Source organism: Bos grunniens, chromosome 7, assembly GCF_055505025.1.
Source record: "Bos grunniens cultivar Pamir isolate PY7600 chromosome 7, Bosgru_T2T1.0, whole genome shotgun sequence".
NCBI lineage: Eukaryota > Metazoa > Chordata > Mammalia > Artiodactyla > Bovidae > Bos > Bos grunniens.
In genome coordinates this window covers 41,972,272-41,985,974 of record NC_141171.1, presented here as the reverse complement: position 1 = coordinate 41,985,974, position 13,703 = coordinate 41,972,272, and the positions used below count along the sequence as shown (strand labels likewise).

The 13,703-nt window shown below is 38.7% G+C and overlaps 1 protein-coding gene across 1 annotated transcript; it reads right to left on the bottom strand.

Moving 5' to 3' along the window:
* Positions 1-2,142: 2,142 nt before the first annotated feature.
* On the bottom strand, positions 2,143-3,384 carry LOC147369227 (olfactory receptor 2T29-like). The gene has a single exon (XM_086413499.1). It carries the CDS (start codon positions 3,382-3,384, stop codon positions 2,422-2,424), a length of 963 nt encoding a protein of 320 aa, XP_086269625.1. The 3' UTR covers positions 2,143-2,421.
* Between the last annotated feature and the right edge of the window lie 10,319 nt (positions 3,385-13,703).

Sequence of the window (13,703 nt, the reverse complement as noted above, 5' to 3'; positions counted from 1 at the left end):
ATTTAAAACTCAGTACTCAAGAAACTAAGTTCATGGCATCTTTTTCCATCACTTTGTGCCAAATAACAAGAGAAAAAATGAAAACAGTGACCCATTTTATTTTCTTGTGCTTCAAAATCACTACAGATGGTGACTGCAACCATGAAATTAAAAGATGTTTGCTCCTTAGAAGAAAAGCTATGACAAACTCAGACAGTGTATTAAATAGCAGAGACATCACTTTGCCAACAAAGGTTCATGTGGTGAAAGCTATGGTTTTCTAGCAGTCATGTATGGATATGAGAAAAGTGAAAATGAAAGTCGATCGGTTGTGTCTGACTTTTTATGACTCCATGGACTATACAGTCTGTGGAATTCTCCAGGCCAGAATACTGGAGTGTGTAGTCTTTTCCTTCTCCAGGGGATCTTCCCAACCCAGGGATCAAACTCAGGTCTCCTGCATTTTTTACCAGCTGAACCACAAGGGAAACCCAAGAACACTGGAGTGGGTAGCCTACCCTTCTCCAGAGGATCTTCCCGACCCAGAAATCGAACCAGTGTCTCCTGCATTGCAGGCAGATTCTTTACCAACTGAGCTATCAGAAAAGGCCATGGATATGAATTGGATCATAAAGAAGATTGAGCCCGAAGAATTGATATTTTCAAACTGTGGCACTTGAGAAGATTCTTGAGAGTCTCTTGGATTGCAAGAATATTAAACCAGTGAATCCTAAAGGAAATCAACCCTGAATATTCATTGGAGGGAGTGATGCTGAAGCTAAAGCTCCAATACTTTGGCCACCTGATGCAAAGAGCTGACTCATTGGGAAAGACCTTGATTCTGGGAAAGACTGAGGGCAAGAGGTAAAGGGAATGACAGGATGAGATGGTTGGTAGCATTGCCAACTCAATGGATTTGAGTTTGAACACACTCCAGGAGATAGTGAAGGACAAGGAATCCTGATGTGCTGCAGTCCACGGGGTCACAAAGAATCAGACATGACTTAGCAGCTGAATAGTAGTAACAAAACACCATTCAATTCTCATTCTCACTCACCTCATCTCCCCATCTCAATGTTAAACTTCCCAGTTGATTTCCACTGATTTAACATTTCACAAAGAATAATCTCATTGTTTGGTTGATATTTGTAAAACTGGATCACAGAAGGTCAAGAAATTAGTCTATAAAGTAAGGCAGGAAAGGAGGAGCCATTGGAACATTTTCCTCTCCTCCTTGGTAAACTGTCTGACCTTTGTGCTCTTCTTTTTCTGTGTCCTTGAATCATCCCCTCCCTCTCCTCCAGTTGTTTATACTCATCTGAAGTTAACATCTGGTCACCATTCAACACTGAATTCCAGGGGCTGCTCTCAACCTTTTATTTTACCCAACTTACATGTCACAGATAGAACTGATATCTCTTTATGAGCTGTGCCCATTCTTCATGAACATCAAGACACAGCAAATACTTTATAGCACCCATTTGTGTGTGAAACTACAGCTACAGATCCAGATCCCTTGGGAACAGCAGCCATGTAGTAGTCAGATTTTACTCTCATTTAGCTTTTATTTTGGATTATGGTATAGTATAGGAAATATTAATTGAATAATTGAATAAATAAATGAGTTTGAAATTTGATATCCTGCCTCTTTTTGTGTAATAAATTACATACTTCAAAACTTGGTTCAGATGCCACCCCATGGAGGAATCTTCTCTAAATCTTTCTGCCACTTTGAATTTATATATTTCCCTCTGTCCTTTGTGCAGTTCTGCATTCTAAACCTACTACTTGCAGAGAACAATTAACCTCCACTAAATGCCTTCAAAATTCACCCACGTGGAACAAAGAAGGCCATATAAAGTTGGGCAGAGACAGGATTATCTCAGTAATAATTAACCACATTAAAATGAGCATGTTTTCTTAGGTATTATGCCATTTACATTGCCACAAAGCAGAAGACAAATTCAATAAAGGAGTGAGGATTGATACTTTAGCTGTTTATGTTGAGTAAGTGTTTATTTATAGAAAAGTAGCATGAATAAGAATAGTACAAACCACATACCCTTTCCTCAGAATCCCCAGTTGTTAATATTCTATAGGTTTTGCTTCATTATCCCCCGTTTAATCAATTTCATAGCATCTTGTAACTTTTTTCCTTTAAACATTGTTATTATGTGTTTCCAAAGAATATATATATTCATCTACAAAGTCATAGTGCAGTTATCAGCTTCAGTAAATAACATTGATACAGTATAATTGTATAATGCATTTTGAGTGGAGAAGGATTGGAGAATTTGAGAGTTTTCTCATTCAAGGAAGGACTTCTCTAAAAAGGTGTGAAAATGAGATATCATAGTATAAAATTCTAAGCGGTGCTGTTGGCATAAGAATCTAAACTTATGAAATGTAAAGAGAAGGCAAAACAAATTAATACAAAGTTTCTTACTTTATAGTTTCTTGAAAAACAATTCCCATGTTTAACATTTTCTTCAGAGCCCCCGTAACATCCTTATTCCTTAGACTATAGATTAAAGGGTTTAGTACAGGAGTGAGTATGGTGTAAAAGACAGATACCATCATGTCCTTCTCAGGTGTGTGGTAGGAGTTGGGAAGCATATATGTGTATATGGCAGCCCCATAAAAGAGGATGACCACAGTCATGTGGGAGGAACAAGTTGCAAATGCCTTCTTCGGACCCTCTGCTGAGTTCATCCTGTGAATGGTGAGGAGGATAAAGTAATAAGAGCCTGAAATGATTGTCACAGGAATGAGGAGCATGAGGACACAACACAGGTACATGAAAATCTCATAGAGGGAGGTGTCTGAGCAGGAAAGCTTTAATACAGCAGGAACTTCACAGAAGAAATGATGGATCTCCCGGGATCTGCAGAAGGGGAAGGTCATGGTGATGGGAGTAAACAAGAAGCCATCCACTGAGCCCAGAAACCAGCAGCCAGATGCCAGGAAGAGACACACCCTGTGGTTCATGAGGACAGGGTAATGGAGAGGATGGCAAATGGCCATGTAGCGATCATAGGCCATGGAGGCTAGAAGGAAAAATTCTGAGCCTGCTAGTGTCACATAGAGGAACATCTGAATCCCACATTCAGGAACTGAGATCTTATTTACACCTGTGATCTGGTCCATGAGCATCTTGGGTACAGTAACAGAAATGTACATCATGTCCATGAAAGACAGCTGACTGATGAAAAAGTACATGGGGGTGTGGAGGTGAGCATCAGAATATATCAAAAACATCAGAATGATATTTCCAGACAAGGCCATCAGGAAAACCACAGAAATGACCAAACAAAGGAGAGCAGGGTGTTGTGATTGACTGAAGATTCCCACCAGGGTGAAATCTAATCTTTCAGTGTAGCTGGTCATCCAGGTGTTATTGTCCATGAGGTTTCACCTAGACCACCAAGGAGAACTTTGAAGTTAATGGATTACTTATAGGAATCTACCAACTGAAATGAATGTTTACGGAGAGTGTGCACATATGTGTATGTGTGTATGTGAGTGTGTATGTGTATGTGTGAACCACTCAATTGTGCTAACAAGAGGAAATTCTGTGACTCTGGAGATATGGAGTTTTAAAAGTATCTATAATTTTACAGATTACTAGAAAACTAGTATTTCACAACTGTGGGTCTAAAAAATTGCTAACTTATAGCTATGTTGCTGCAGTTGAAGTTTATGACATCTGATGATGTAATGTCCTTCATGGACAAGAATGGAAATTTATGTAGTGTCTGGCCTATGCAAACACAAAAAGTAAATTACTTTTTTTTAAAAAAGATATCACACTCTTCTAAAATGCTTTTTATAGAACTTGGAATTTTATTATCCCCAGTTTAAGGATCCAACTGGGAGTTTTAAAACTCTTGGAGGTGTATGTAAGAAAGGTTTATAATAGCCAGGACATGGAAGCAACCTAGATGCCCATCAGCAGATGAATGGATAAGAAAGCTGTGGTACATATACACAATGGAGCATTACTCAGCCATTAAAAAGAATACATTTGAATCAGTTCTAATGCTGCTGCGTCACTTCAGTCATGTCTGACTCTGTGCGACCCCGTAGACGGCAGCCACCAGGCTCCCCCGTCCCTGGGATTCTCCAAGCAAGAACACTGGAGTGGGTTGCCATTTCCTTCTCCAATGCATGAAAGTGAAAAGTGAAAGTGAAGTCACTCAGTCGTGTCCGACTCTTTGCAACCCCACGGATTGCAGCCCACCAGGCTCCTCAACCCATGGGATTTTCCAGGCAAGAGTACTGGAGTAGGGTGCCATTGCCTTCTCCCAGTTCTAATGAGGTGGATGAAACTGGAGCCTATTATATAAAGTGAAGTAAGCCAGAAAGAAAAACACCAATACAGTATACTAACGCATATATATGGAATTTAGAAAGATGGTAACAATAACCCTGTATATGAGACAGCAAAAGAGACACTGATGTATAGAACAGTCTTTTGGATTCTGTGGGAGAGGGAGAGGGTGGGATGATTTGGGAGAATGGCACTGAAACATATATAATATCATTATGAAACAAGTCGCCAGTCCAGGTTTGATGCACGATACTGGTTGCTTGGGGCTGGTGCACTGGGACGACCCAGAGGGATGGTACGGGGGGAAGAAGGAGGGAGGAGGGTTCAGGACGGGGAACACGTGTATACCTGTGGCAGATTCATGTTGATATATGGCAAAACCAATACAATACTGTAAAGTTAAAAAAAAAGTTACTGAAATATAATTTAAGGAAAATCTATACAAAACATTTGACTCTCTTTTGTCTACAGGACTGGGTGATACTGTGAGGCACTGTGGTTATGTGGAGTGTACATATACATATAATTACGTATATGTTTAAATTTTAAACAAATATATCTATGTGGTGTGTGATAATTCTATATAAATATAAATAAATATGGATAAATGTATAATATGTTTTTTAAATGGTATCCTGTTTAAGCAGAGCTTTATATAGAAATCCATTTTATTTCTACCTGGTACATGTGTTTCCAAGTTGAAAATTCATCTGCTTTAAAGGGTTACTGACATCTATCAGACAAAATTTTGGTTATTTTCCCAAATGTTATCTGCTTTCATACACATCAATTAATTATTCTTGGAAACTGAGATGAAGAAAGAAAAACTGAACAACACTGTGATATTTCTGACACTAATTCATTGTTTCTTCTTCTATCTTGCTGCTTATAGCCAGCCTTGTACTAGTCACTGAACATGAACCAAAGGCAAATTAAACTTGATTAGATTTAAGGAAATCACATTCATCTATTCAGGGGAAATATTATATAAATGTGATTTAAAGTATACACAATAAATAAAAAGAAAAATAGACAAAGAAAAATAGACAAAAAATATAATCTGACCTTTCTTAGGGAATAAGGAGTAGCTTCTTCTTCTACTTTTTTCTCTTATAAAGATTAAACCTTTAAATTTCTCAATTTCAGACATGTAAAATGTTAAATTTCAAAAGCTATTGCCAATGAGAATGAAATATTGGCTCCTCTTTCTGGAAAGAGTTTAGAGCATGTTATGATGCAGGGATATTTCAGGAATCATGTTCAAGTTTCAGATATACTTTGTAATAATTCCCAAGGCTAGTTATAATATTCAACTTATTATCAGTTCTGAGTTCCAGAGTACTAAAGAAGTAGATAACACTACAAAAGATTTCTTGATTTCTTGATATCCATATAAATGTCTAGCAAACCTAGGATGCATTGCAAAAATATAACTTTTCTGTTAAATTTTACCTTCAGTTGCAGAAGAAATCTGGCTCTGAGCAAAACTGAAAAAAAGTTAAATAAGTTTCAAAACAATGCATACTGATCAAGTTTATATCTGTGATTAAAGGAAATCAAGGACTGGAGAAGTGATTAATACATGTGAAGACCTTGAAGCTATTTACTAAACAGATGGAGGGAGACCAAGGAGGGGACTTGCTGGGCTTTGGATAAATCTCTGCTACACTTTGGTAAATGGGGGTAGGGGGTCACTGTTATTAAACCACACTAACAACCCACCCAAGACACCAGACAGTGTTTCCTTCTCTGTCTGTATAGCAACATTGCCCCTTATTCATTCTCAAATTATCTAATCTAATTCCTTGAACTTCATGTAAACAGTTTGGTGCATATTTAAATTGGGAAATTATTGCCAGTAGTGGTAGGATAATATACAACCTTTATATGAAGCTGACAGCATTCCAGGAATTGTTCCAACTCTTTACTACATTTGATCTTTCCTGAGAGCCTGTGAGCCTACTTACTCATTATACTTTCTCCTTTTAAAAGATAAAAAGATCAGGTTCTCAGGGTATCTGCTTAAACACTACACAACTAAGTTGAGTGAGAATCCTTGTCTTAGCTCAAGAGTTGAACCCACAGACTTTAATTCTGCCTCTTGTCTCTTGGGGACATAGTCTTTCCTCTATAGCAGACAATTTGGGTGGTGGGTCAGCCATTGTCAGTTTCATTAGGAAAGTGTAAATATGACTGAGACATTTATTTGCAGTGTTTTCTAACCCCCAGAAAACATCCCTATTCAAAGTAAAATGAGTAGCTCTTACTTTGTAAAATTTTAGGGTCAGAAAAAAAGTATATTTAATAACATAGGAAGAATATATATTACTTTCTCTACAAATAATTGAAAAACAAAGAGCCGCTCTCTAACATATTGCAGTAAATGCATGCTACATAAAGAGATTCAAAAAGATAAAGCACCTTTGCTTTCCTCTTTAAAAATAGCTAGCTAAAAATAGGAAAAAATATCTTTAAGAACTAATAGAATGTATCAGAAACAAAACACATCAAGAAAAATCATTACCTTTAGCTCTTGCAGTTCTGTCTGCTTGTCTGGTTGAACCCAGCATTAAGTGATGTTGGTAGTTTCATCCAGATGAGATAATGTAGTATTTTAGGTTAGGTGTACGAAGAGAAGTAGAGGAGTGACATCACCCCTGGTTATGCTATGCCCATTTAGGAAGTGGTTGAAAGTTATCTGTTGATAAATACCTCTGAGACTATAAAAAGGAATGCAATTAAGAAATCTAAAGAAGTTAATAGGTCTCCCCATTGCACTTTTCTGAGTCTTTTTCCTCATCTATTTTTATAAACACCTTAAAATTTTTTTCCATCTTAATATTTATTAACATTTTAACCAGTATTAACAATAATCACAAATTTCAACATCACCAATAAATTATTTAGATATGGAAGTATACAAGTTAGTTTCTAAGTAAACTTTTCATTAAAATGTACTTTCATATATGTGTAAATTACATTTTCCTCATTTAAATTCAAGCAAAATTTGTGGAAAAAAATATTTTTCATTTTTTGATTGAAGGATAATTGCTTTACAATATTGTGGTGGATTTTGCCAAATATCAACATGAATCAGCCACTGGTACATATATGTTCCCTCCCTCTTGAATCTCCCTCCCACCTCCCAGTCCATTCCACCTCTCTAGATAGTCACAGAGCCCTGGCTTGAGTTCCCTGAGTCATCTACCAAATTCTCACTGGCTATCTATTTTACTAGGGTAGTGTATAGGTATCCATGCTACTCTTCCATTCACCCCACCCTCTCCTTCTCACCCCCCACCCCCAGATCCATAAATCTGTTCTCTATGTCTGCAGCTCCATTGCTGCCCTGCAAATAGGTTCATCAGTACCCTTCTTCTAGATTCCATATATCAATTCAGTTCAGTTCAGTCGCTCAGCTGTGTCCGACTCTTTGCAACCCCATGAATTGTTGCATGTCAGGCCTCCCTGTCCATCACCAGCTCCCGGAGTTCACTTAAACTCATGTCCATCGAGTTGGTGATGCCATCCAGCCATCTCATCCTCTGTTGTCCCCTTCTCCTCCCGCCCCCAATCCCTCCCAGCATCAGGGTCTTTTCCAATGAGTCAACCCTTTGCATGTGGTGGTCAAAGTATTGGAGTTTCAGCTTTAGCATCAGTCCTTCCAAAGAACACCCAGGACTGATCTCCTTTAGGATGGACTGGTTGGACCTCCTTGCAGTCCAAGGGACTCTCAAGAGTTTTCTTCAACACCACAGTTCAAAAGCATTAATTCTTCAGCGCTCAGCCTTCTTCACAGTCCAACTCTCACATCCACACGTGACCACTGGAAAAACCATACCCTTGACTAGACGGACCTTTGTTGGCAAAGTAATATCTCTGCTTTTGAATATGCTATCTAGGTTGGTCATAGCTTTCCTTCCAAGGAGTAAGTGTCTTTTAATTTCCTGTCTGAAATCACCATCTGCAGTGATTCCATTATATGTGTTAATATATGATATTTGTCTTTCACTTTATGACTTACTTCACTCTGTATAATAGGCTCTAGGTTCATCTACCTTATTAGCACTGCCTCAAATGCATTCTTTTTATGGTTGAATAATATTCCATTGTGTATATGTACCACAGATTCCTTATCCAATCATCTGTCAATGGATATCTAGGTTACTTACATGTCCTGTGTGTGTTAATCTCTCAGTCATGTCCAACTCTTTGTGATCCCATGGACTGTGGCCTGCCAGGCTTTTCTGTCCATGGGATTCTCCAGGCAAGAATACTAGAGTGGGTTGCCATTCCCTTCTCCAGAGGAACTTCCCAACCCAGGGATCAAACCCTGGTCACCTGCATCACAGGCAGGTTCTTTACTGTTTGAGCTACAGGGAAGTCCTGTTTACATGTCCTAGCTATTGTAAATATTACTATAATGAACATTGGGGTACATATGTATTTTTCAATTGTGGTTTTCTCAGGGTATATGCCCAGTAGTGGGGTTGTTGGGTCATATGGTAGTTTTATTCCTAGTTTTTTTAAGGAATCTTCATAATGTCTCCCAAAGTAGCTGTATCAATTTACATTCCCACCAACAGTGCAAGATGGTTTCCTTTATTCCATAGCCTCTCCAACATGTAGTGTATGTAGAAAATCTCCAGCATGTAAGATTTTCTGATGATGGCCATTCTGACCAGGGGACTTCCCTGGTGGCTTAGCTGGTAAAGAATCCACCTGCAATGCAGGAGACCTGGATTTTATCTCTGGGTTGGGAAGATCCCCTCAGAAAGGGAAAGGCTACCCACTCCAGTATTCTGGACTGGAGAATTCCATGGACTATAGTCCTTGGGGTCACAAAGAGTCGGACATGACTGACTGACTTTCACTTCACATTCTGACAGGTGTGAGGTGATATTTCATTGTAGTTTTGATTAGCACTTCTCTAATAATGAGCAATGTTGAACATCTTTTCATGTGTTTATTAGCCATCTGTAAGTCTTTTTTGGAGTAATGTCTGTTTAGGTCTTTTGCCCACTTTTTGATTGTGCTGTTTGTTTCTCTGGTATTGAGGTTGTATAAGCTGTTGTATCTTTTGGAAATTAATCCTTTGTCAGTTGTTTCATTTGTTATTATTTTCTTCCATTCTGAGGGTTGTCATTTCATTTTGTTTAGAGTTTCCACAAAAGCTTTTAAGTTTAATTAGGCCCCACTTTTTTAATTTTTGTTTTTATTTCCATTATTCTAGGAGGTGGGTCATAGGGGATCTTGCTTTGATTTATGTCATTGAGAGTTCTGCCTGTGTTTTACACTAAGAGTTTTATAGCTTCTTGTCTTACATTTAGATCTTTAATCAATTTTGATTTTATCTTTGTGTATGGTGTTAGGAAGTGTTCTACTTTCATTCTTTTTCAGATAACTGTCCAGTTTTCCCTGCTATATAGATACACATTTTGAAACTCACAGTTCAACTGATTTGTTAAAACAGTAGCACTACTTAGTACTATAGTCAAAACTGAGAGCAGATCCTTCACATTATTGTCTTGGTCACTCAGTTAGATTACTGAATACATACTTTCTTTTGTTCCTCATGTGGTATCAATGTTAGTTTAATCTTATATTTATTTTTTCAATGTTTCCAATTTCTTTTTAATTAAAAAATAGTTTCTAGCTTTAATCAAAATGTAATTTACATATTGCATCATGTAAGTTTAAGATGTATATGATGCTATATATTTCAAAATTTTTTTTGTTCAGTTGCTCAGTCCTGTCCAAATCTTTGCAGCCTCAGGGACTTCAGCACACTAGGCTTCTCTGTTCTTCACCTTCTTCCAGAGTTTACTCAAACTCATGTCCATTGAGTAGGGGATGCCAACCAATCATCCCATCCTCAGTCATCCCTTTCTCCTTCTGTTTTCAATGTTTCCCAGCATCTGCATCTTCTCCAATGTGTCGGCTCTTTGCATCAGGTGGCTAACGTATTAGAGCGTCAGCTTCAGCATCAGTCCTTCCAATGAATATTCAGGCTTGATTTCCTTTAGGATTTACTGATTTGATTTCTTACTGTCCAAGGAACTCTCAACAATCTTCTCCAGCACCACAGTTTGAAAGCATCAATTCTTCAGTGCTCAGCTTTCTTTATTGTGCAGCTCTCACATCTGTACATAATTACTAGAAAAACCATAGCTTTGACTATATGGACCATTGTAGGCAAAGTAATGTGTCTGCTTCTTAATACACTGTCTAGTTTTGTCATTGCTTTTCTCCCAAGGAGCAAGCATCTTTTAATTTCATGGCTGCAGTCACCATCTGCAGTGGTTTTAGAGCCTAAGAAAATAAATACTGTCACCATTTCCATTGTTTCCCTATCTATTTGCCATGAAGTAATGGGACTGGATGCCATGATCTTTGTTTTTTGAACGTTGAGTTTTAAGCCAGCTTTTGCACTCTCCTCTTTCACTTTCATCAGGAGACTCTTTAATTCCTCTTTGTTTTCTGCCATAAGGATGGTGTCATCTGCATATCTGAGGTTATTGGTATTTCTCCCCACAATCTTGATTCCAGCTTGTGATTCATCCAGCCCAGCATTTCACATAGTGTACTTTGCATGTAAGTTAAATAAGCAGGGTACAATATATAGCCTTGATGTACTCTTTTCCCAATTTTGAACTAGCCATTTATTCTATGTCTGGTTCTACCTGTTTCTAATTGACCTGCATACAGATTTCTCAGGAGACAAGTAAGATTGTCTGTCCCAACTCTAAGATTTTTCCACAGTTTGCTATGATCCACACAGTCAAAGGCTTTAACATAGTCAGTGAAGCAGCAGTAGATATTTTCCTGGAATTTCCTTGCTTTCTTTAAGATCCAATGAAACTTGCCAATTTGGTATCTGGCTCCTCTGCCTTTTATAAATCCAACTTGTACATTTGAAAATTCTCAGTTCACATACTTCTTAAGCCCACCTTGAAGGATTTTTGAGCATAACTTTACTAGCACATGAAATGAACACAATTATACTTTCTTTGGTATTGGCCTTCTTTGGAACTGGAATGAAAGCTTTCCTTTTCTAGTCCTGTGAGCTTCCCTGGTGGTTCAAATGGTAAAGAATTTGCCTGCAGTGCAGGAGACCAGGGTTTGATACTCAGGTCAGGAAGATCTCATGGAGAATGGAATGGCTACCCACTTCAGTATTCTTGCCTGGAGAATCCCATGGACAGAGGAGCTGGTGTACTGTAGTCCATGGGTTCCAGAGTCTGATATGACTGAGCAACTAATACTTTTGAGTATAGCACTTTAACAGCATCATCTTTCAGAATTTTATATAGCTTGGCTGGAATTTCATCACTTCCACTAACTTTGTTCATAGTAATGCTTCCCGTGATGGCAGAGGAGCAAGGCGGCTGTGACGGTGCAGGAGTGTGGCCGAGAGGAGCTACCCCACGTTCAAGGTCAAGGGTGGTGGCTGCACTTTGCTGGAGCAGCCTGTGAAGAGCTACTCCACGTCCAAGGTAAGAGAAACCCAAGTGAGAAGGTAGGCACTGAGACTGAAACCACAATCACAGACAACTAGCCAGTCTGATCACAAAGACCACAGCTTGTCTAACTCAATGAAACTAAGCCATGCTGTGTGGGGCCACCCAAGACGGACAGGTCATGGTGGAGAGGTCTGACAGAATGTGGTCCACTGGAGAAGGGAATGGCAGACCACTTCAGTATTCCTGCCTTGAAAACCCCAATGAACAGTATGAAAAGGCAAAAAGGTAGGACACTGAAAGATGAACTCCCAAGGTTGGAAGGCACCCAAGATGCTATTGGAGATCAGTGGAGAAATAACTCCAGAAAGAATGAAGGGATGGAGCCAAAGCAAAAACAATACCCTGTTGTGGATGGGACTGGTGATAGGAGCAAGGTTCGATGCTGTAAAGAGCAATATTGCATAGAAACATGGAATGTTAGGTCCATGAATTAAGGGAAATTGGAAGTGGTCAAACAGGAGACGGCAAGAGTGAACATTGACATTCTAGGAATCAGCGAACTAAGATGGACTGGAATGGGTGAATTTAACTCAGATGACCATTATATTTACTACTATGGTCAGGAATCCCTTAGAAGAAATGGAGTAGCCATCAAAGTCAACAGAAGAGTCTGAAATGCAGTACTTGGATGCAATCTCAAAAACGACAGAATGATCTCTATTCATTTCCAAGGCAAACCATTCAATATCACAGTAATCCAAGTCTATGCCCTGACCAGTAATACTAAAGAAACTGAAGTTGAATGGTTCTATCAAGACCTACAAGACCTTCTAGAACTAACACCCAAAAAAGATGTCCTTTTCATTACAGGGGACTGGAATGCAAACGTAGGAAGTCAAGAAACACCTGGAGTAACAGGCAAATTTGATCTTGGAGTACATAATGAAGCAGGGCAAAGGCTAACAGAGTTCCACTAAGAGAATGCACTGTCACAGAAAACACCCTCTTCCAACAACACAAGAGAAAACTCTACATATGGACATCAAAAATAGTCAACACCAAAATCAGATTGATTATATTCTTTGCAGCCAAAGATGGAGAAGCTCTATATGGTCAGCAAAAACAAGACCGAGAGCTGACTGTGGCTCAGATCATGAACTCCTTCTTGCCAAATTCAGACTGAAGTTGAAGAAAATGGGGAAAACCACTAGACCATTCAGGTATGACCTAAATCAAATCCCTTATGATTATACAGTGGAAGTGAGAAATGGATTTAAAGGACTAGATCTGATAGACAGAGTGCCTGATGAACTATGGATGGAGGTTCGTGACATTGTACAGGAGACAGGGAGCGAGACCATTCCCAAGAAAAAGAAGTCCAAACAATCAAAATGGCTGTCTGAGGAGGCCTTAGCTGAGAAAAGCTAAGAATAGCTGAGAAAAGAGAAGTGAAAAGCAAAGGAGAAAAGGAAAGATATACCCATTTGAATACAGAGTTCCAAAGAATAACAAGAAGAGAAAAGAAAGCCTTCTTCAGCGATCAAAGAAATAGAGGAAAGTAATAGAATGGGAAAGACTAGAGATCTCTTCAAGAAAATAAGAGATACCAAGGGAACATTTCATGCAAAGATGGGCTCAATAAAGGACAGAAATGGTAGGCAGCTAAAGAAGCAGTAAATATTAAGAAGAGGTGGCAAGAATACACAGAAGAATTGTACAAAAAAGATCTTCATGATCAAGATAATCACGATGGTGTGATTCCCTCACCTAAAGCCAGATATCCTGGAATGTGAAGTCAAGTGGGCCTTAGAAAGCATCAATATGAACAAAGCTAGTGGAGGTGATTCCAGTTGAGCTGTTTCCAGTTGAGCTGTTTCAAATCCTGAAAGATGATAATGTGAAAGTGTTGCAGTCAATATGTCAGCAAATTT

Excerpts from the sequence above, each read along its gene's own strand:
- LOC147369227 (XM_086413499.1), bottom strand. The coding sequence starts at position 3,384 with ATGGACAATAACACCTGGATGACCAGCTACACTGAAAGATTAGATTTC.